The sequence below is a fragment of the Vanellus vanellus genome, assembly GCF_965231255.1.
Source record: "Vanellus vanellus genome assembly, chromosome: 28".
In the NCBI taxonomy this organism is placed as follows: Eukaryota; Metazoa; Chordata; class Aves; order Charadriiformes; family Charadriidae; genus Vanellus; species Vanellus vanellus.
Genome location: NC_138933.1, coordinates 2,228,860 through 2,251,382, shown reverse-complemented (window position 1 = coordinate 2,251,382; position 22,523 = coordinate 2,228,860). Strand labels below are relative to the sequence as shown.

Here is a 22,523-nt window from a genome sequence, read left to right as displayed (position 1 = left end):
AGCTGCTCGCGGGCTCCATCACGGCACCTTGGTTTCCCAGCTCGGTGACAGCCAACGGCTGCCCCAAACGCATGATATAAACATCCCCAGTGCTTCTGTGATTTAACATTACTCCCGAGCAGGGACAGACGCAGCCAGGGACAGGCTGACAGCGGGGGGCTGGGAGCAACGGGGGAGCCGATAAAGTGATCCCTGATGCCACATCCCTCGAGCAGGTGTGGAGGTGGCAGCGTGGACACAGGCAGGGAGCAGGCAGAGCTGCCCCCTGCCCGGGCAGAGCTCCTGCCCCGGTACCGAGCTGCCCGGCCAGCCCAGAGCGCTGGCACAGTGGAGGGAGGGGGATGCTGGGCAATGGCTGCGCACATTCGATGCCCCAGTACCGGTGACAGCCATCTGAGAGAGTGGGACAGTTCCAGACTCCGCGGTCCCGGGCAGGGACGGCTCCTGCCGGGTCCTCGAGCAGCGGCAGCGTGATGGGACGCTCGCCCGCCACCCCGGCCGCCCTCCCGGCTGGCGCGGAGGCGGCGGGCTGGGTTTAGGCCGGGGGGAAGCAGCAACGCCCACAGGGAAGCCACTGCTCGCGGTGTCCCGGTGGAACGGGGGGCGACGCGGGGATCCCCCCGGGCCCAGGAGAGGTCTCCCGCGGGGGCCCGGTGTCCCCCCCCTCCCCCGCGGCTCGGCGGGCCTCGGCGATGGCGGCCGGCGGCGGCGCTGCGGCCCGGCGGCGGCCGCTCCCCGGTCGGTGGGCGGGCCCAGCCGCTCCCCGCCCCGCCAGCCGCCCGAGCGGAGCCGCCGCGGCCGGAGCCCGATGCCGGGAGCTGGGCGCTGAGGGCGGCCCCGAGATGGGGATTCTCAGCATCACGGACCAGGTACCGCCGTCCGCCGCGCCCGGCCCGCCGCCCGCCCCCCGCCCCACTCCGCGCCCGCCCGCCCGCGCCGCCACGCCAGCCCGGGGATGTGCGGCCTAGTCCGCCCCGCCGCCGCCGCTCGCCCGCCACCGGGCCCGGCCCAGCCGCCGCCCCAGGCCGCGGCCCCCCCTGGCCCGCCGCCGCCCGGCCCGCTCCCCACCCGCCGCCGCTGGGCCCCGCCGGGCCTCCCGCGCCGCAGCCCCGGCCCGCCGCCGGGCCCGCCGCCCGCTGCGCTGCGCTGCGCTCCGCTCCGCCCTCGGCCGCCGGGCCCAGCGGGTCAGGGATACCCCCCCCGGCCCGGTACGGGCAGGACCCCCGGCGACGGGACACCCCGCCTCAGGGAGCGCGGACCCCCTCCCTTCGGAAGGGAACCCCCGGCCCAGGCGGGCGTGGGACCCCCGGGACGGAACCCGACCCCGGCCTGACCCGGGGCCACTGCGCCGCCCTCTGCCGCCCCCGTCGTTCGTGTCGCTGGGGGGCTTTGGGGACCCCCCCTGGGGTGCAGGGTGTGCTCGTCGGGTTTTGGGGACAATTCTGGGGTGCGGGGTGTCCCCAGCGCAGTTTTGGGGACAATCACGAGGTGCGGAGCGTCCCCGTCGGGTGTTGGGGACAACCCTGGGGTGTCCTCGCTGGGTGTTGGGGACAATCCGGGGGTGTAGGGTGTCCCCAGCGGGTTTTGGGGTTCCTCTGGGGTGCAGGGTGTCCCCATCGGGTGTTGGGGATGGCCCTGGGGTGCAGGGTGTGCTCGTTGGATGTGGGGGACAGTTGTGGGGTGCCGGGTGTCCCTAGCACAGTTTTGGGGACTATCCCGAGGTGCAGGGCAGCCTTGTCGGGTTTTGGGGACCCCCCGGGGTGCAGGGTGTGCTCGTTGGGTTTTGGGGACATATGTGGGGTGCCGGCTGTCCCCATTGCGGTTTTGGGAGTAATCCCAGGGTGCAAGGCATCCCCATTGGGTTTTGGGGACCCCCCCTTGGGGTGCGGGGTGTCCCCATTGGGTATTTGGGATGGCTTTGGAGTGTAGGGTGTGCTGTTGGGTTTTGGGGACAATCATGGGGTGCAGGGTGTCCCCAGCATGGGTTTGGGGGCAACCTCGGGGTGCAGGGTGTCTGTGTTGGGTTTTGGGGACACTTCTGGGATGTGGGCTGTCCCCAGCATGGTTTGGGGGACAATCCTGCAGAGCAGGGTGTCCCCAGCATGGTTTTGGGGACACTCCTGGGGCGTGGGGTATCTCCCACGCTGGGTTCCAAGACAGCCCCCACCCCGGTGCTCCCGTCCATCCATCCCGGGGTCTTGCCTGGGACCCACTGTCCCTGAGCAGCTCCGTCGCCTTACCCCAGCTCGTGGCCATGTGTCCCCGGCCCCGCTGTCCCTACCCCGTCACCAGGGCAGTGACCCCCGGCCTCGCCGTGGCTTGGGATGTCAGCTTTTCCCTGCGCCTTTCACATAAACCGCCTTTATCCACCTCGGTTTCGGAGCTTGGGGTTGCTGGCCCCTCGAAACCAAATATTTACGCCTGCCTCTCTCCCCCACAGCATCGTTAATACAGCGAGTGTTTAGAGCCTGGCAGGGTGGGTGAGGAGGGGAGGGGTGAGGACGACGGACTGATCTGGGATTTAAATAGAACTTTTTTTTTTTGGTAACCAAAACATTTAGCTTTCCCTGTGAATGGTGGGTGGGTGTGTCAGACCCAGCGCTGCTGCAAACCGCGCGCCACTGAAGACTGCTCAGGGCATAATTATCGTCTGCAATTCTTTCCCTTTTTTTTTTTTTTTTTCCAAAAACCCCTTTTTTTTTTTTTTAATGTCTTAACGAGTGATGCTGAGTCTGCTGCATTCCAGGGGAATGACTCACGCATTCCCTCTGACCTGGGATGTGTTCCCCGTGTTTAAACTGCTTTTACTTTGATGGTGGGGTGAGCAGATGAGTGTGAGGTTGGTTGGGCAGCAGGGATGAGAAGGAATTGCCGTGAAAATAGAGCTCTGTTGTTGCTCCAAGAGGTCAAGATAAACGGGGCTCGCCAGTTTTGATGGTTAGATCCAGCCTTAGGGGCGCTGGCAGAGCTGCAGGGGGTATGCTGGCGCTCCCTGGGGGTTGCAGTGCACCCCTGTGTGAAAAGCGGCAGTGGCTTGGCCGGTCGGAGCGGGGAAGGGTTGGGTTTGGCAGGGATGGTGGGGTGCCGAGTGCTGGACAGACCCAGAGCAGCCGCAGCCTCTGCCCCGAAGGACAGGAAAATGGCATTTTTCAGGCCTGGGAAACAAGAACTGGGGTGTGGGGTTCTCAGGCAATGCCCAGAGCTTGGGCAGCACCTAACCCACTGACTGGTCCCACCGCGCGAGCGGCTCTGGCGGCTCAGGACCTCGGTCCTGCAGCTCACAGCACCGGCTGGCTCCGCGACCCAGGCGAGGGCTCTGCTCTTGGCTTTGGCCCCAGGTCTGCTAGGTGATTTCTTTGAGACGTGGGCAGCAGGAAACAGGAGGAGCTCCAGGCTGGGCTTTGCCAGGCTCTTTGTGCCATTGGAGCCAGCATAGGTGTTTCTCAAAGGACAGGAGAGCAGCAGCAAGTTCACAGTCTTCTGCAGGAGAGCACAAGGCATCACCTAGTTGTACCTTGGGAAACCTGATTCACTGTCCGCAAAGGTCCATCTTGTACCCGGAAACTCCAGCCAGCTCGGAGGGAGGATTTTCTGGCTGTGGCTAAAGCTTTGGATAGCAGGAGCTGGACCTGCCTTCCCGTGGCCGGGTGCTGCATGTGGCGAGCTAAGTCGCGCCATGGGCACGCTGCTGGAGGCTCTGCAGGTGGGCTGCCAGGGCTGTGATCAGCGCTGCTGCTTGGACTCGGGAAGCAGAGAGGCTTTTCCAATCATTCCTGGGTCTGTTCGCCAATGAACAACCAAGAAAAGTACTTTCGCTGGCTTGAAAATTGGTCCCTGCTGCTGGCAGAGCCGCGGACATGAGGACGCTGTTGGGTGCTGCCGGTGGGCCCAGCTCTGGCAGCAGCAGGCGTGGGGGGCTCGTTCATGGGGCAAGGTCTTGGCTGAATTGGGCTGGTGTAACGTCTCTGACATGCCATGCTGCTGCTGGTTCTTCTCCCTCTTGTGTCCTCCATGCGGTGCCACCTTCATGACTTGCTTCTCTTTTCCTTTGTAGCCTCCTCTGGTCCAAGCCATCTTCAACCGCGATATAGAGGAGGTGCGGTCGTTGCTGAATCAGAAGGAGAACATTAATGTACTGGTGAGTGCTGCCCGGCTGCGCTCACTCCCCTTCCTTCACCCACCTGTCCCCATTCCCTTCCCTGCAGTGCGGTTCTTTAGCAGAGGGGAGGGCAGAGGCTCAGTGGGTGAGATGGTGGTGCTGTCAAGGGGGTGCTCTTTTTGGTGAGAATGGTCAGAGCTGGGGTTTTGAAACAAAAGATTTCTGGATCCTGCTCCCGGCTCGGCTGCCATTTGCTCTGCAGTTTTGTCCTGTTGCCTTGATCTTGCCATCTGTAAAATGGGGTGCGTGGAAGACCAGGTTTCCTGCCCCTCCCCGGGAGATGGCGAGAGCCTCCTAAAGCTCTTGGCCGTGCAGAGCATCGCTGAGAGGCTGTGGGGGGTGTGGGAGGACTTTTCACGGAGGCTTAGCTTTGCTGCCTTGCCAGTTTACCTTTTTCTCCTTTGGGGTGGCGACCTGAAGCAGTTTGGTGTGCAGGCAGCAGGTCTGCCTTGAGGTGAGGTTGTTCCCCGCAGGGGAAGGAGGATTTGAGCCGCTCAGCAAAGCTGAGTTCACCTCACAAGGGTTAGGAGGGGTTTCCACTGCGCTTGTCTCAAGCCTGATGGCAGAGGGGGTTTTTGAAGCTCGTTCCAGAGTGGGCTGGGAGGCCGGGAGAGGCGGCTGCTGTTCGCGCACATCCCTCTGTGTCCCACGAGTGGCTGGGCTGGCTCCTGGGGAAGCAGCTCTCGGTAGTCCCAGTCTGGTGGTGACGAGCGTGGTCTGTCCTCACGTGGAGCGTGGGGACCAGGCTCCAGCGCGGGAAGGGGTGAAACCTGCCTCTGTGAGCGTTCCCGTCCAGCTTGTCGGCGTGCCTTCCCTTGATCTGGTTTACGAGCTTCCCGCTAACGAATCAGCGGCAGATGTGCAGATAAGAAACACAGCCCGCTGCGACGCAGGCTGGCAGCTTGGCCAGCCCTGAGTGCACCGGCCCAGGTCCTCCTGACATGATGGCACAGTTGGACTGGAGCCGGGTCAGCAATTCCTGCACTCTCAGCCCAAACGCCGGGCTGAGTTGTGAGCTCTAGGCAAGAGCAGCCTGTTCTGGCTCACCAACTCCTCTGAGCCGTGGCATTAACCGGGGCTCTGGTCCGTGCCACTCCCGGCTGTGCTGCAGGCAGCTGCCAGCTTTTTGGCACACTCCTACATGTTTTGCTGAGCCCTTCATCAGGGCGTTCGCCCGACCCAGCTGGCGGAGCAGGGGCTGGTGCCGGTGCACACCCAATCTCCGTCGTGTTAAAACCCTGAGGTCAAGGACGGGCGCTGCGGACGCTGGCCGGCGTCCCAGGAAGGTGAGGGCAGCCCGTGCTGGTGCCCATGTGCCAGCAGGACTAACGATTTGATTGTATCTTAGCTTATTACACAGAGATAGCGTGGGGATTTTTTTTTCCATGGCTGCTTTGATTGGAGACCCGGCAGCTCTTCGTCCTCTCTTGTTAGGAGAGAGGGTTGGGATTGTTTTGCTGAGCGCTCGCGCAGCTGCTGAAGGAATAAAACCACAATTGTTAACACTTAATTTCCTTTCTGTGTGCAGGTTTAGAAATGTTGTTGCTTGTTCAGTGACCTGCCAGCTGGGTTTCACTTTCACATCCTCCTGCCTGGTTGTGCCAGCACGAGTTGTTACCAAAAAAAAATGAAACCACCACCATTTTCCAAATGATTTTTAACCCAATGAAAAGCAATTACATTTTTTCCCCCCTAAACACAAAATCTGGGGTTTGAAACGAGTTTTGTGCTCTTCTGTCTCTCTCCTTGTTTGCTTCCTGGCTTTAGTACATGGCATGTTCCCCGAGGAAAGCCTGAACCAAATGCATGGAGGCAGAGGTTACCCAGGGCCCAGCCCTGAGTAAACAGAAGTGAAAGGTATTTTTTCTTCGGCTAATTCAATCCAAGATCAGAGAGGGGCTTCTGCACCTTCCTGCCCTTCAGCAGCTGGCAGGGCTGAGTCTGGTGTCGGAGCTGTCTGTGACTCTGTGTTTTTTATTGTTGGCTGAGAGGATAAAAGTGTGCAGAACGGGACAGCCTGTGCACTGTCAGAGCATGGCCAGACTTTCATCTCGAATCGCAGAGTGCTTTGCAGACATTCATTAAGTCCAGTAGCACCGGAGCCAGGTCAGGTCGGTCTCTGAGTAGTCAGTGGGGGGATGAAATAAGTGGCTGGAGCCCTCACAGCATCCTCGCCCCGTGCTGGGGTTATGGCCCAGGTACCCTCTGCTCCAGCCACCAGGTACACGCCAGCATCCGCGGAGCTCCGGAGGGGCTGTGCGCGCCTGGAACGCCGCAGGAGGGTGCTGGGTTTAAGCTGTTTTCCCCCTGTCCCCCATTCCAAGATGCCACACGTGCTTACGGGAGGTGTTGGGGCAGACTGGAGTGGAGGAGGGATCTCCCTGCCCTTGAAGCTCATCGATGGTTTTTGTTTCTTACATCCCTGCTCAGGACCAAGAAAGACGAACGCCACTGCATGCTGCTGCCTACATAGGAGATGTTGCAATCCTCGAGCTCCTAATACTGTCAGGTAAGGGCCCAGGCTCAGGGCACTTGGCTCAAGCACTGGCGCTGCCTTTAAGGTGCCTTTCTGATCTCCTCTGGCCTTAGGGGTGCAGAGCAATAGTTTTTGGTCACCTTCCAAGCAACCGTGTGCTCATGCTTAAGCCAGTGGAGTTGCAGCCAGGGAAAGATTAGGAAATGTTGCCATAATCCTAAGAGGTTTGTTCAGACAGAGAAGCGTCTTGGAACTGAAATAGCAGAGGTGGAAACCAAGCCAGGAGGGGGATGTGTGCTAGGTGTTCAGCATTAGAAGGAGGTACTGGAGGAGGCTGCAGTGGGGATGCGCTCCTCGGAGACGCCTTGAACAGCAGACGTTCAGGGGAGGAGAGCTTCACTTGCTCATGGAGAGGGGTCAGCTGAAAAAAGGGATTTTGCTCAGTTTTGGCTTGTGTTACTTGGCATAAAGCTGCCCTTTGTTTCCCTCCAGAGACACTCAGCCCTGTGCGTGGGTCCTGTGCCCGTGCGGTGCAGACAGGGGAGTCTCCTTGTCTGCCATTCACCAGCAGTGGGCTTCGCAGCTTCTTGCTGGTGGTGTGGAGGAACCCTGAGGCCAGCGTGATCCTATGTCACCCTGACAAGGAGAGACTTCGGGAAATCCTTTGCTGAGGGCTTGTTAAACAGGATTGGGGATGTTGGGCTCTGTCTGCAGAGCACGGGATGGCCTTATGTGCCCTGTGTTGATTTTTTCATGCCTGTGTGTTGAGTTCTCAGCAGCAAAGAAAGGCAGGGGCTTCAAGGGGCCTGGGACATAAATCTGGAGCTGGGATGGCAGTAATCTGTCACCTTTCCTTTCTAATACGGAGATGCAGCCCACAGCGACCACAGCTCCCATCATGAAATGCTCTGTTTTTCTGTCTCAAGTGGCCTTGTTTTAAATCAAGGAGGAGAACTGCTTACTGTGTCTCCTTTGTGGTTTTTTTTTGGCTCAGTGTGGAAACTGGCACTCTGGGAGATGTAGTCTCTTCAGTCTGTGCCTTGCCATGTCCTTTGCAGCACACCAGCACAGTCTCCCAAGGGTGTAGCTTGTTCTTGCAGTTCACAGGGTCTGTCTCGCCTAAAGCTCGGTACAAGGTCCCCTCTCGCAGCAGAACCGGCACTCTTGCCTGGCGGGTGCCTCAGAGGTGGCTGCAGACCTGCCCCGGGGCTCCAGAGTGGGGGCAGCGGGTCACTTGTCTGCCCCCTGATCCCTCCTTTTGTTCCTCCTCAGGTGCTAATGTTAACGCGAAGGACACTGTTTGGCTCACCCCATTACACCGCGCTGCGGCTTCTCGTAACGAGGTGGGTTCCCTCTGGCTCTGCCTGCTCCTTGCATGGGGGTGGAGGGCGCTGATGGGAGGAGAGGACCGTGCTTCTCCTCTTCCATCTCTTCTGGTTTTGGCTGAGATGGGTGGTCTCATTAGAGTGGAGAGGGTATGAACACACAATTCAGAGGCTGAAAATGAGAGCTGGAAAAAAAATCTCCTTGATTCCCTTCCCTCTGTGCTTCAGGAATTAGCACGTGTGTTTTCGCCACAATATCCTCCTCACCACTTTTCCCCCCTTCCCCAGGGCTTTGTCTAATCCAGCTTTACATTTCTTTGAGGGATGATGGGGCTCTCACCCTTTCTCTTGGGAGCTGATTCCAACGGATCTTGTTGGAAAGATTTCCTGATGTTTGGCTTTTGTGGGCTTAACTTCATCCCACTTAACTTTGTCCTGTTTTGAGTTGCTGGAGAGCAAAAAACACTGTGGTCATGTTGGTTGGAGCCAGGGGATGCAAAGCCCTGACTGTGACACCTGGGGCAAGTTACCACACATCAACTGGTTGCATGAACCGTCGTAATCGGCAGCAGACACGGGATGAAACACATTAGCATAAACCTCTACTGAAGGCGTTTGCTGTGAACATGTGTGGACAGTTACTGTGGGTCGCTAAAATACAGGAGCTCAGCAAGCCGAGACTGTTTTGCTGTCAGGTCTGCAGTGCTGCTCGTCTGTGAACGCGAGCACGCTCGTTTGCTTCTCTGCCTCGGCTCAGATGTGCTAGAGAGTCACGTCCCTCGTTCTGTTCTTCCCCGGGGTGCTTGGCACAGGGCTCTGCTGGTGCCCTGCATGCCCAGCTCCTGAGAGGAGCCTTCCCGAAATGCCTGTGCGCTTCACGGCTTTTCCTGCCTGGAGGTTGCTCTCTAGGATTGCCACATTTATGTACTGCCCGGCCGTTCCACGTGCTTCTCCCAGCCGGGAGTGGTATCGGCTAGCCCTGGGGGAAAAAGAGCAGAGCAGTGAGCCCTGGGGCTGGGATCATTGGAAGCGCTGCCCCGATGCTGCATGGAAATGGGCAGCCTGCAAAGCGTAGCAAGGAAAATGTGGGGTTGCAGCAAACAGCCCCTACCAGCAAAAGGGGGAAATAATTATCGGATATAGGTCAGTGGGTCACATTTGTCATCCCCCAGGCGCTTCGTGCCTCATGAGTCATGGATGAACGCTCACTTATAGTTAAATGGCCTGGCTTGGAGGTGTTTCTGCCGTGCCGGTACCCCCATACAGCCGTGTTTCACAGCTGCAGTCGGGTGGGATGAGCCCGGCTCGTTCAGGTCCCACACACTGAAATCCAGCCTGGAAGGAGCCGGAGCAGCCCAGCTGAGGGCTGGAGGATTCACGTAGGGAAGATTCCTTCTCCCTGCCCATTCTCAGAGCCTCTCTCACGCTGTCTTTACTTCTCTCACCCTTTCTCTGTGATAACATGCTGAAACACAGCCATACGTGGGGGCTTCGAAATGTCACTGTGTACATGAAAGCGAACAGGTCCTTTCCTTTGGCGGAGTGGGGAGAAGCCGTACTTGTGAGGGTGCGGTGCGGTTTCAGCTCAGCCCCCTCTGGCTCTTGGGGCTGTAGGCTGGTGTGGATGTGGGTAGCCCTGTGTCCACTGAGAGCATGAGTTAGACTGAGCTGCAGCCTCCCCAGCCTGGCGGGAGAGCATCTGCGGGCTCCAGCAGGTTGGGTTAGAGCTCTGCTTTCCTCTGCTCCTGCTAGAAGGCACTTCACCTCCTCCTGAAGCACTCGGCAGACGTCAATGCCCGTGACAAGTATTGGCAAACGCCTCTGCATGTCGCCGCTGCCAACCGGGCCACCAAGTGCGTGGAGGCCATCATCCCCCTGTTGAGCACTGTCAATGTCGCGGACCGCACGGGCCGCACAGCACTGCACCACGCCGTGCATAGCGGCCACCTTGAGGTAGGCAAGGAGGGTTGGGGCACAGGGGACCCCGTGCACGTCCCCTTTCCTAGGACTGGGCTTCGCAGGTGGTGAAGGCACCTCTGCCTGCGCAAGCGGGGAGGAATTAGAGCCTTACTTCTCACTGCTTCTCCCCATCTAGATGGTGAACCTGCTGTTGAACAAAGGGGCCAGCCTGAGTACTTGCGACAAGAAGGACCGCCAGCCCATCCACTGGGCAGCTTTCCTAGGTAGGTTTTCACCACGAGCATCGATCCGATTTCTTCTCCCACCTTGGTTGCTGCTTGTGGATTCACCTTTCAGGGTGGTGGGGCTCCCCAGAGGCTGCTGTGCCCAGGTGTCCATCTTCTGGGGTCCCGTGGCTCTTACCGCTGTCTCCCGGACAGGGCATTTGGAAGTTCTGAAGCTGCTGGTGGCCCGAGGAGCTGATGTGATGTGTAAGGACAAGAAGGGCTACACTCTGCTGCACACCGCGGCAGCCAGCGGCCAGATCGAAGTCGTGCGTCACCTGCTGAGGCTGGGAGTCGAGGTAAGTCCCCTGTGGCTGCGAGCAGGGTGGGCTCGGGTGCGGGCCAGTGTGGAGCCAGGAGTAGGAGAGGGTACTGAGTGGCAGCAGGAACCCTGGCTGCTTCTCAGGTGCCTTTTTTTCTTCCTGAATCCCCAAATTCTCTGGGGTTTGTTGTTCCCACAGATTGATGAACCAAATTCCTTTGGTAACACTGCACTTCACATTGCCTGTTACATGGGCCAAGATGCCGTGGCCAACGAGCTGGTCAATTACGGCGCCAACGTCAATCAGCCTAACGAGAAGGGCTTCACCCCTCTGCACTTTGCTGCCGTCTCCACCAATGGGGCCCTGTGCCTGGAGCTCCTCGTGAACAACGGGGCTGATGTCAACTTTCAGGTCTGGCACTGAGGGAATGGGGCTTGGGGATAGGGGCAGCAGGGACCCGCTGCCTGACAGGAGAGCTCGGCGAGGGTGGTGGGAAGCCTGATGTGACGTGGCTTCTGCTCTCTGCAGAGTAAGGAAGGGAAGAGCCCTTTGCACATGGCTGCCATTCACGGACGGTTCACGCGTTCGCAGATCCTCATTCAGAACGGTGAGTGGCTTCTTCCTCTGGCCCTGGGTTACCCCAGCCTTTTCTTGTGCTTCTCGGCACCTGCCTCCAGGACCTCCCTGCATGTTTGCGTGGAGGGTTTAGGAGCTCTACAATTATCACTCAGATTCACTTCTGTGCTCCTGGGGCTGTTGCCGGTGGCCCTGTGCTGCTGGGGGTGGCCAGGAGTGTGTGTGCCCTTAAGGGCAATAAAATGCAGACCAGGGGACCAAAATTCCATCCAGGTCAGAGCTGCTGCAGCCAAAGAACTTTCCCACTGCCACATCCAGCCTGAAAGACAATATTCTTGTAAGAGGGCTGCAGGCTTGGCAGACACCTGAGGGGTTCAGCTGGGGACCTCCGAGGCTGAATGCATCCCCTCCTGGGACAAGGGGAGAGATCTGATGCCCCGGGTTTGCAGGTGGGCTCTCAGCTTGGAGAGCAGTTTACAATTCTTCTTCTACATGCTGCTGAGTGGACTCGAGTTATGAGCTGTGTCCCTGAGACGGGGATGCGGCCGTCAGAACAGCCCGGGCTGCTCCGGTCTAGAACGCAGAGACTCGCTGGCAAAGCACTCGTCTTTTCCTTTCTAGGCAGTGAGATTGACTGTGCTGACAAATACGGCAATACCCCCCTCCACGTTGCTGCTAGATATGGCCACGAGCTGCTAATTAGTACTTTGATGACGAATGGTGCTGACACTGCAAGGTAAGGAAAGGCTTTTCCTCCCTTTCCCTGCCCTGGGCCAGAGGATGCAGAAATGATCCATCCTGACTCCCTTCTTGTCTCCTGGCAGGCGTGGGATCCACGACATGTTCCCTCTGCACTTAGCTGTTCTCTTTGGATTTTCAGACTGTTGTCGTAAGCTACTTTCCTCAGGTGAGTGGCTCGGCCGCCCGTCCTGCAGCGGGGGCACTGGGGGGACCCTCGAGCTTCCCCCTGACTCCCCCCTGCCCCTCCTGCCACCCAGGTCAGTTGTACAGTATCGTCTCCTCGCTGAGCAATGAGCACGTGCTGTCTGCAGGCTTCGATATCAACACGCCTGACAACCTCGGGAGGACTTGCCTCCACGCTGCTGCTTCTGGAGGGTGAGCTGTGCATGGGGCGCTGGTCCCACACTGTGTGCAGGGAGGTCTCCCCCAGCCTGAACCGTAACCCTCCCCTCCACCCGTGAGCTTGTGCTTTGGTCAGGACTGGGAGTCAGACCCCTGGGTGCCGTTCGCAGCTCTGGGAGAGAGCGGAGACCTGTGTTTAGAGCAGGAATGAAAATGGAAACCTTTTGGCCCTGTTCTGCCGCTTCTGTGACTCATCCCAGTTGCGTCCCTCCATGGCTGTTTACCCCTCTTTAAAATGGGGCTAAAATGCTTCCTTGGCCGAGGGTTCATAAAGGGCTCGCAAGCTGATGCCTGAAAAGCAGCAGGGATTTAGCTGTCTGTGTAAATGCCTCGTATTGTTTGCCAGGGAGTTTGATTTCACGTGGTGCGTTGAGAGCGAACACGGCTGCAGCGATACGGCAGAGGTGCAGAGTCCTGTTGAGGACCTCGTTTCTGTTACGTCTGTGCGATGCTTGAGAGCCAGGCATGGAGCCGTCCCTCGGCATCGCAGCTCTGTTACCCTGCCTGAGCGGCAGGAACAAAGCACTGACGCAGAAGCCAGATATCCTAGATCTTTTTTGTAGCATAAAATCCAGTGTGTCAGCTGCACTAATGCCATGGCTAATGTCTCTCTGTAATTGCCTGGTTGTTTGAGAGCTCTGCGCAGTGCGGGATAGCGCTGGTAAGGCAGGAAGCATGAAGGGTTATTTCACTGGAGAGCAGGGAAGAGCTTTGTGTGTGCAGCATCCAGCCATGGCTGCGGCTCTTGTGCTGCCCAAAGATGAGAAACTGAATTGAGCTTGGGCACGTTCAGGCTGTGCGGGTGAGAAGCATAGCTGTCTTGTCTGCAACTAGGAGGAGTTTGTGTTCCTGCTGTAGTCCCTTCTGATCTGTGTCTAACTCATCTCCCTACCTCCTGTAGGAACGTTGAATGTCTTAATTTGCTGTTGAGCAGCGGTGCTGACTTGAGGAGGAGAGATAAATTTGGAAGGTAATTGTGCTGTTGGCCTTACAAGGGAGCAAGGGTGATTCCTCTCGCCCTAAAACAGCTGGAGCGCACTGAGTCTGGGTTTGGGTTGGGGTGTTCCTAAGACCTTTGCTGCGTTTGGTGTCTCAAGCTGCTTCTTTCACCCCCTCTCACCCCAAGGCGTCCAGCTCTGGCTCTTCAGAAGGAGCTGCTGACCCAAACCCTTGAGCAGCAGCAGGGGGTGGTTGGCTCCCTGGGTCCTGCCTTGCTGCCAAGCGAGTTTCTCCATCTGTGTGACTGTCTCTCCATCTGCGCTGCTAAGCCCTCTTCTCCTTTCCCCCTTCCCAGGACTCCACTGCACTACGCAGCTGCCAACGGCAGCTATCAGTGTACGGTGACACTGGTCACGGCAGGAGCCAGTATTAACGAGGCTGACTGTAAAGGCTGTACCCCCTTACACTATGCTGCTGCTTCGGACACGTACAGGAGGTGAGTGTCTTGGGGACGCGCGCTCCTCGCTGCCGGGGCTGGAGACGATGGCACGCTGCTGGGCGGTGATGCTCTGCTGTTCCCTGGCTGCCTCCCTGCAGCTGGTGCTCAGTGGTTTGTGACGAGGGGAGCGCTTCGAGGAGCGTGGGTAGGAGGGGGTAATCAGCAAACTGATGCGGGTCTCTGACCTTTCAGAGCAGAGACTCATTCAGGAAACAGCCATGACACTGATGAGGAGCCACTGAAGGAGTCCAGGCTGAAGGAGGCATTCTTGTGAGTCCGCACCGCAGCCCCATCTGGCAGTTGTTTGTTGTTTACCCCTTTCCCAGACCTCTGCATGCAGTCGCTAGAAATACCTTGCTTCTGCTTACGCTGAACTGAGCAGCGATGCCTTGGAGGAAACATCTGCTGATTTGATTTTTGAGGCAAACCTGGCCGTCGCTTCCCAGTCCCCACTTCCAGCGCGCTTTGCACGCGCTCTGTGTCTTGAGGGGATTAGTACAGCATCTGCTCTGGGATCAAAGCAGGGGGGGTCCCTGCGAAGCTCTGCTTCTCCAGTCTCCCCTTTTTCTTCATCTCCCCTGTCTCTTGCTCATTGCAGTTGTTTAGAGTTCTTGCTGGATAATGGTGCTGACCCATCCCTCCGGGACAAGCAGGGATATACCGCTGTCCACTATGCAGCTGCGTACGGCAACAGGCAGAACCTCGAACTGGTGAGTGCGCCGGAGAAAACCCTCTGTGCTGCGGGAAGACGGGGGGAAGCCCCCCTTTAAGGAACATGTCACACCCTGCAGTGTCCAGGTGTGGCTAAAAGACTGTGTGTGTTGTGGGCACTACAGTGTCAGGCTTTGTCCAGGAGGGAGGGAGATGGGTTTGATGAACAAGCACGGGGACTCCTGGGGAGCCGTTGTGCTGGGAATACCACGGAGGAAAGACCTGGGCCTGAGTGAGGTGCCTGAGAGAAAGGAGCTTTGTTACCTGGCACAGGGGGATGTATGGATGTCTTGCTTAAACCCCTGGCAATAGAGCGAGGTTAGGCTTTTGAAAGAAGGGCTGGAGACCTGTGCCAGGGAAGAGCTCTTGCAGTACCAAAAATGCCTTGTAACGCTGAAGTGCATGCATTGGTACGGGGTAAGCTTGCAGCTGTGTGGGCATGGGAAATCATGTGAGTAGTGGAGAGGCTTCGGGATAGCCGAGACTTGCTGTGACTGTCTATGCAGGGCCCAAAGCCAGGTTAAGGAAGGTCCCATCCTGAAATTCAAATCATTCTGAAGCAGATGAGCAGGTTTTCTAACCCCTCTGCAGCCTGCTGCTGCACAGAGCATCTGCCAAAGCCTCCACGAGTCCCGGGTCACTTATGGTTTTGTGTTGTTGCTGTTGCAGCTCCTGGAAATGTCTTTTAACTGCCTGGAGGATGTGGAAAGCACCATTCCAGTCAGCCCTTTGCACTTAGCTGTAAGTACGGCTGGCGCAGTCCCGGGGTTGCGGAGGGCACTTGGCTCTGTGCGGGGTTCACGCTGAGTCCTGGAGAGGTGCCCACTCCCGGACATCCCACTCTGGGTCTCTGCAGCTGTTGGGGCTGAGTGGCGCAAAGGAGGAAAGGCACTGGTGGCTGGGGAATGGCTTTCCCCATAGGCCGTTGGTCAAAGTCCCTTTGATTTGTATGTTAAACTCTGCACTCTCTCCAGAGCTTTCTGGTTGCTGCTGTTCGGAGTCGCCTCCCCTGTCTGAGTGCGGGCAGGGGTGGGTGAAGGCTTTGAGTGGGACCCAAGTGCAAACGAGAGGCAATGACCAGGCGGGAGCCCACCTGGCTGGAGGGACCCAGGAATTGTCATGGCAAGGGGGGAACTTCTGGGTGCAGCCTCTCCAGGCACCACTTTAACATGGACTGCTTTGTCCTCAGGCCTATAATGGTCACTGTGAAGCCCTAAAGACACTTGCCGAAACCCTCGTGAACCTCGATGTGCGGGACCACAAGGGGCGGACGGCGTTGTACCTCGCCACGGAGAGAGGCTCCACGGAGTGTGTGGAGGTGCTCACCAGCCACGGCGCGTCCGCCCTGGTGAAGGAGAGGAAGAGGAAGTGGACCCCTCTCCATGCTGCAGGTGATGGAGGGCAGATGGGGCTGGGGACGGTCGGGGGAGTGAGGGAGTGTGTCCAGAGCCCTTCCAGCCATCAGTGCCACCGCTGGCAAGGATGCCCATTCACCCGGGTGCTGTCTGGGGCGAGGGAAGGGGCTGGGGTTTAGGATAATGCTTAGAGGCAGGATGGGACCAGAGCAGCCTGCTGCAATGTGCCAGCAGAAGCTGAGGGTCCAAGTGGCTCAGCAGCGGGTGGGAGAGAAGACACCAGCAGCTTCTGCACACACACGTCTTCAGCTCAGCCTGTGCCCATACTAATCAATGCTGTAGCCTAGCAACCACATAACGAATTTGCTCAGCCACATGTGCCTGGCTGCTGGGCATGAGCCCCTTCCGTTGGTTTTGCCGTGGTGGCTGGAAGGAGGGGACCCATCTGTATGTGTGTGTGACTCCTCCTTTCCTTGTGCCTTGTCTCCAGCTGCCAATGGGAACACTGATTCCCTGCACCTCCTGATAGACAGCGGGGAGCGGGCAGACATCACTGACGTCATGGACATCCACGGCCAGTGAGTTTGTCTGGATGTTTCCTGTGGGATCTGTGTGGCACGGGGTCACCCTTGCAGGGTGGCTGGGACAGGGGAGAGAGGGCAATGCTTGAACGCAGCTGATTTCCAACCCCTGCTGCCTCTCCCCCCTGCAGAACCCCACTGATGCTGGCGATCATGAATGGCCACGTTGACTGTGTCCACCTCCTGCTGGAGAAGGGATCCACAGCCGATGCAGCGGACAAGAGGGGAAGGACCGCCCTGCACCGAGGGGTGAGTTCATCCCTGGGACCCTGCAGCTTCTGCTCGTCCTCCTGCGCGGAGGCTGCTTGGAGAACAAGCAGGTGGTTTCTCTTGCCGCAAGAGTCCTCAGTGAAAGAGCCCGTTTTCCCTTCCTGAGGTGCAGTATTTGAGAAGGACGCTGTGGAAGAAGGGGGTTCTGTTGTTAAAATGATTGAAGGGGGAGGTCTGACCTCCTGGTCCTCTTTCCTGGCCGCAGGCTGTGACGGGCTGTGAGGACTGCCTGGCTGCCCTGCTGGACCACGATGCCTTCGTTCTGTGTCGGGATTTCAAAGGCCGGACCCCGATCCACTTTGCGTCGGCGTGCGGGCACTTAGAAATCCTGAGGACCCTGCTGCAGGCAGCCCTCTCTACTGACCCTCTGGACTCTGTGGTGGACTACAGCGGTTACTCACCGATGCACTGGGCTTCATACAGTGGTAAGGACCCGGGCTGGGCCCCTGCCCGCCTCTGCTCTGGCTATTGATGGGGAGGAGGGGGCCAGGAAGAGCCAGGTTATCCCTCTGGCCCCTGCTGCTTTGGGCGCCATCAGCCCAGCAGTGAGTTCAGCCTGGTGGAAAGGACGGCACAAATCTGGGAGGGAGGCAGGGAGTTTTTCTCCCCCTGTCAAGCTCCTTAAAAAAGGAGTGAAATATGAAAACAGCTATTACAGAACAGCTGAGGCTGCTTCCTCCAGGACTGATGGATTTATAGGATTACTTGGCCGTCACCCTGGCTGCAGGGGGTGGTGGGACTGATATGGCAACAGGAAGGGATGTCTCAGTGTTTCAAAGGGAAGCTAGCAATGTGACTGAAAGTCCTTCAGGAGATGGGGTGGAACTAGAAACCTCCAGAAATGCAGCAGCTTTGCTGCCAGAGAGGAAACAAAACCGCTGCCTCTGTGCTGGGGAAGGGGTTGGTTTTGGTGCTGCTGGTCCTGTGCAGCCTCTGTGTCCCCCTTTGCCTTCAGTCCCTTCTTGCGCTGTTACAGGTGAGGAACCGCAAGCTGGGCACTGATGTATTTCTGTCCCTCTCTCCTCACAGGACACGAAGATTGTCTTGAATTGTTACTTGAACACAATCCGTTTGCATACCTAGAAGGAAACCCCTTTACTCCATTGCACTGTGCAGTGTAAGTGGCGTCTGGGACCTGCCCCGGGCTCTCCCCAGACAGGTGCTGTGGGAGCGGGGAGACATGGTCTGAGTGGAGGAGCTCCAAACCCTGCCCTTCTTGCCGAGGGCCCTTTCCTGGGCGGCAGCAGCTCCTCAAGGTGATACCATCCCAGCTCCCGTGTGGCAGGGAGGCAGCTGCTGGACTGCTGGAGGTCCTTGGGGGGCTATAAAGCAGCTGTCTCGTTGGCTGCCTGAGGCACAGCCAGGGCTGTCATGTACCAGACTCCCATGCCAGCAGGCTTTCGGCTCGATGGAGCTGATGGAGCTGCCAAAGGCTGGTTGTTCAGCCCTTGCTGGCCCTCTGGGGTGGCTCATCCCTGCTCTTCACTTATGGAGCACCTCAAGAAATCTGCAGGCTTCCTGCAAGGCTCTGGGGATGGGCTGTAGTGGAAGAAGGGCTCCACGTTGTCTGAAGCCACCTTCCTCAGAGGTGTCTGGGGCAGTGTGAGCATGATCCCTGGGGTCCCGCAGAGGGTTTTGGGGACTGACAGTGAGTTCTTGGCTTTGCAGCCAGCAGAGGAAGGGGTGTGCTGCCCTGGGCAGCTGTGGAGGGATGAGGGAGGTGGAGGCATTGCCACATTCTGCCTGGGGTGGGCCTGGCGTGTCCTTGGGACCCACAACATCAGAGGGATGGGCAAGGCTGCTGTCTGCCACGGTGCTGTGTTTCCTTGAGTAATAGTGAGAAGGGCGAAGGGGTGTTTTACCCTAAACAACTCCAGACCAGCTGCTGTTTGCATCCAAGCCCCAGGAATGTGCTGCTCGCTCCCACTGCAGACGTGCTAATGCTGCTTAGTCTTGTTCTGACTTTCCTTCTTGTTCCCACCACAGAATTAACAACCAGGATGGCACTGCTGAAATGCTGGTGGAAGCATTAGGTGCCAAGATTGTTAATAGCAGAGATGCCAAAGGAAGGTGAGTGCAGACTTGTCCCTCTCTTGTCACCCACTCCCCGGTGCTACTGGGTGGTGGCTGTGACTCCCACAGTGATTTCCACGTGACTTCCCAATGGCACAGAGGGACTCTGACGTCCCCAAACGTGTCTGTGGGCCTGGGCAATCTTGTTGGTGTGGGTGCTGTGCCCTCTGCTTTACCCGCTCTCTTTTCTTCCCAGGACACCCCTTCACGCTGCTGCCTTTGCAGACAACATCCATGGTTTACAGCTGCTTCTGCGCCACCAAGCCGAGGTGGACATGACTGACAAGCTGGGGAGGACTCCCCTCATGATGGCTTCTGAGAACGGGCACACTGCAGCAGTCGGTACGTGCCTGGCAGCCGCTTTCCCCAGTATGGGGTGTGAGCCTCCCTCTGCCTCCTCCATCACCGGGTCCCGTGGGAGCCGGGCTGTCCCTCTCCTCGTGGGCACGCAGGGACGGCTGCCCCACTCCTGCCCTGCAGCACGCGGCCACTGCCCCATGTTGCCGGGCTCTGTGCTGCCGCTTCTCTACAGCAGCTGTCGCTCCTCATTTCAGAGTTCCTGCTGTACCAAGCAAAAGCAAATATAACTGTGCTGGATGTCAACAAGAACACAGCTCTTCACCTGGCCTGCAGCAAGGTAGGGAGCCGGCCGCTCACAGTCACCGTCACCTTCAGCCTTGCCACCTTAATGAGAGGGGTTGTCCACTTACTCCTGCCTCGCCAGAGTGGCGGCGAGGGCCCTGGGCTTGCTCTGCCTGCCTGCTTAACTGTCTTGATCTGTACAGATGCTCCTGATTCAGTTTTGGGCAGCTTAGGTTGTAGCACAGACCCGTCTGTATTTTTCCTGGGGGTCCCCTCTGAGCTCGCTGTGCTTCCTGGGGCGCGGTGGGAGCAGGAGGTTTGGGATCGGTGTGTCCACGCAAAGACGGAGATGAAGGGGACAGCAGCTTGCCTTCTCAGGCCCTGCCAAAGTGGTGAACTGTTGTAGAAGGTTGGGTTTAAGGAATGTTTCCATATCCTGGGGAATCGCGTTCCACTTGGACAGCGCCAGGTCCCCTCCACTGCCTCTGCCTCCCTCCTCCTGCACCGTGGACAGTCTGGTCTCCTTTCCAGGGTCATGAAAAGTGTGCCTTGTTGATCCTGGGGGAAACCCAAGACCTTGGCCTTATCAATGCAAGTAACAGTGCTCTGCAAATGTGAGTATTTGGACAGCTGGAACCAGTGGAGGGGGGGAATGGGGCTGTGCTGGGTGGGGGCGATGCATCGGCGGTGGTGGGAGCTCTGCTCCTGCTTGGTGCCTGCTGGAAGCGTGCAAGCGGGTAAGCTCGGGAGCACCCAGGACCCCCGAGTGTCTGCCCTCGCAGCCGCTTGTGGGGATTGTTTTAGCAGGAGGTGTTAAGGCAGGTGGCTTCGCTGCCGGGTTAACGCTGCCTCTCCTTCTCCCCCTCAGGCCGCTCCACATCGCAGCTCGGAACGGGCTGGCCTCCGTCGTCCAGGCCCTGCTCAGCAGAGGTGCCACTGTGCTGGCTGTGGATGAAGAAGGTGCGTGTTCCTCACGGGTGCCCTGGGGGAGGGGGTTCAGTGTGGCGTCCCTGGGGGACGGGGGCTGCCTGGGGAAGTGCTCAGCCGGCATTGGGAGGGTTTCCACATCCTTTCCGCGGCTCAGCAGCACACTCTCAGCTCGCGGCATCACAGGAACAGCCCAGGTGAGGACATCAGCACCCTGTGATGCCCTGTAAAAGCATTTCCAGGTCCCACTGGTGTTTGAAATATGTCTTTTGCCCCCCATGCATCTGTTGGCGGCTGTCTGGCTCTCCTGATGGGCACAAAACCAGCCCAGCCGGAGCCAGCAATAAGCTGTTGACTCACTTGCAAGTTGGCAGAAACTGGTGGTTGTAGCCAGAAGCTTTTTCTCCCGACAGAGTTCTTGCTCTGCTGAAATACCTTTAAGTTGTGAAAAATACCATTGCGTCCGCCGTGGTGCCAGGGCTTCTGAAGGTTTTTATTCATCTCCTGCTAATCTTGGCACACGTCAAAGCGGTTGCTGCAATCGCAGGGATTGCCGGTGCCCAGAAGCAGGGTCTTTTGAGATAAAGACGAGTAGATGTCCTGTGCCCTCAATGCAGGGGTGAAACCTGCCCCAGTCCGCGCGTTCCCCAGGGACGGTGCCCGTCCGGGGCGGTTCTTCACTCCCGGCTCTGTTCTAGGTCATACCCCAGCCTTGGCATGCGCCCCCAACAAGGACGTTGCCGACTGCCTGGCACTTATCCTCTCCACCATGAAGCCTTTCCCACCTAAAGACGCCATCAGCTCTTTCAGCTTCAACCTCCTCAAGAACTGCGGCATTGCAGCCAAAACGGCCGCCTGCGGGGCGCTGCCCAACGGCAGCACCTGCCCCTACAGCAAGGACCGGCACAATGCCATCGGCTTGGACGGCTGTTACTCGGAGTAGCTTAAACTATGGGTGACCTAATATCTTATTATATTTATTTAGAAATTCTATAAATATAGGGCACTTTAAAGGAGAACAAGACTGGGCAGGCCTTCTAGTGTGGCCGGATAGGCCAAGAGTTCAGAGCTTCCTCTTCTCGCTGGGTTGCCAGGAAGGTGCCAAAGCTGTTAATTGGCTTTAACGAGCAGCTGGCAGCACCGTTCCCATCCCCTGCCCCTCCTCGATCCTCTCCCCGTCGGGGCAGGAGATGGATGCTGCGGGCCGAGGGCTTCGCCCGGCCGAGACGAGGCGGGTGCCGCCATCGGCTGCCCCGCAGACGGGGAGGGGGTTTGTCCCCCAGCTTTTGGGGTGGGTTGAAATCGGTTCTGGCATTTCCCAGTGCCCTCCCGCTCTGCCTCGCCTCTGGGATGCCCCCGGGGCTGCCCCGAGCCCTCACCGCGTCCAGCGGGGACGGGGAAGCCTGAACTCTTGGTGGGACGGGGAGGGGGTGGGAGTTTTTGGGAATTGGCTGGTCTTGCAAGCGCCGGGGTGGGTGTTGTTAGCTCCTGGCCAAGTGCCACTGTAACTGCTCCTCTCTCGCAATCACTTCTTTTTTCTCACGCTTCGATTCCAATACAAACACTTGAATCAAGATCTACTGTACCTGGGACACTAAAATATCCTTTTTGGCAGCTGTCATTTATATGCAAAAACGGGTGCTGCTGCCCAACCCCGCGGTCGGATGGCTGCGGATGCACTGCTGGAGCCTCCCTCCCCACACCAGGCACTTTAGGGATTCTGTTGGTTGGTTGGGGTTTGTTTTTTGGTTTGTTTTTTTTTTTTTTTCTTGGCAAAATGTCAGATCCTAAGAAACGATTCTTTTTTGAATTTTCCTTCTCTGTTCTGCGTGGCTGTTTCCATGCGAGTCAGTGTTGCTTTTTCTTTCTTAAAAAAAAAAAAGAAAAAAGTTATTTATAAAGAAACGAGCATTTACCTTAAAAAAAAAAAAAACAACAAAAACCATAAAAAAATATTCTGAAAGTTTTAGCCTTTTAACAAGGAAAAAAATGCACTTCAAAGTCCTTATTCACAACCCTAAGTAAGTCTGTTTATTTTTCTAATGCAGCGTCTTGGCAGGTTTATTAGTGTGCGTGTATGTAGGATCATTGTTTTTTGTTTTGGGTTTTCTTTTTTTTTTTTTTAATTTTAGAAATCATATTTATAATGCAGGTTTGAAGCATTCGAGACTGTTGCACTGCTGGGGTTTTTTTTTCCATTGTTTTCTTTTTTTTTTCCTTCTGAATTACTGTAACAGTATCATGTGCAAAAAAACAATACTCTTTCTCCATATCACGAGTCTGTTTAAAGCCAAAGACTGGGATGCAGAGAACAAGCACAGGCTGACAGGGCAACGAGCGTTTCGGGAACCATCTTCTCCCCCCATCTCCTTTCCCTCCGCAGCCTTGGCCAAAAACGGGGCTGGTGCCGAGGCTCGTGCCTGTGGCCACCCCGGGGCATCCCAGCGGGATCCCTCCGGGA

General features: G+C 57.6%; 1 protein-coding gene across 2 annotated transcripts; it reads left to right on the top strand.

The window, feature by feature from the left end:
* Window positions 1–842: 842 nt before the first annotated feature.
* On the top strand, window positions 843–21,011 carry ANKRD52 (ankyrin repeat domain 52; the record flags this gene model as incomplete). 2 transcript variants are annotated; one of them, XM_082496500.1, is made up of 28 exons in its annotated part: window positions 843–869; window positions 4,055–4,138; window positions 6,590–6,668; window positions 7,908–7,978; window positions 9,713–9,913; window positions 10,056–10,143; window positions 10,300–10,442; window positions 10,605–10,817; window positions 10,935–11,017; window positions 11,608–11,718; window positions 11,807–11,889; window positions 11,981–12,098; window positions 13,027–13,095; window positions 13,420–13,560; window positions 13,756–13,833; window positions 14,162–14,273; window positions 14,944–15,015; window positions 15,464–15,665; window positions 16,120–16,207; window positions 16,342–16,459; window positions 16,686–16,905; window positions 17,510–17,597; window positions 18,467–18,550; window positions 18,750–18,895; window positions 19,108–19,190; window positions 19,667–19,749; window positions 20,004–20,095; window positions 20,761–21,011. In XM_082496500.1, the coding sequence occupies 28 exons, from the start codon at window positions 843–845 to the stop codon at window positions 21,003–21,005; spliced, it is 3,222 nt and encodes a 1,073-aa protein (XP_082352626.1). In that variant the 3' UTR covers window positions 21,006–21,011. The 2 variants fall into 2 exon arrangements, with proteins under 2 accessions (XP_082352626.1, XP_082352625.1); XM_082496499.1 differs by having other exon boundaries at window positions 20,004–20,134.
* Window positions 21,012–22,523: the final 1,512 nt, after the last annotated feature.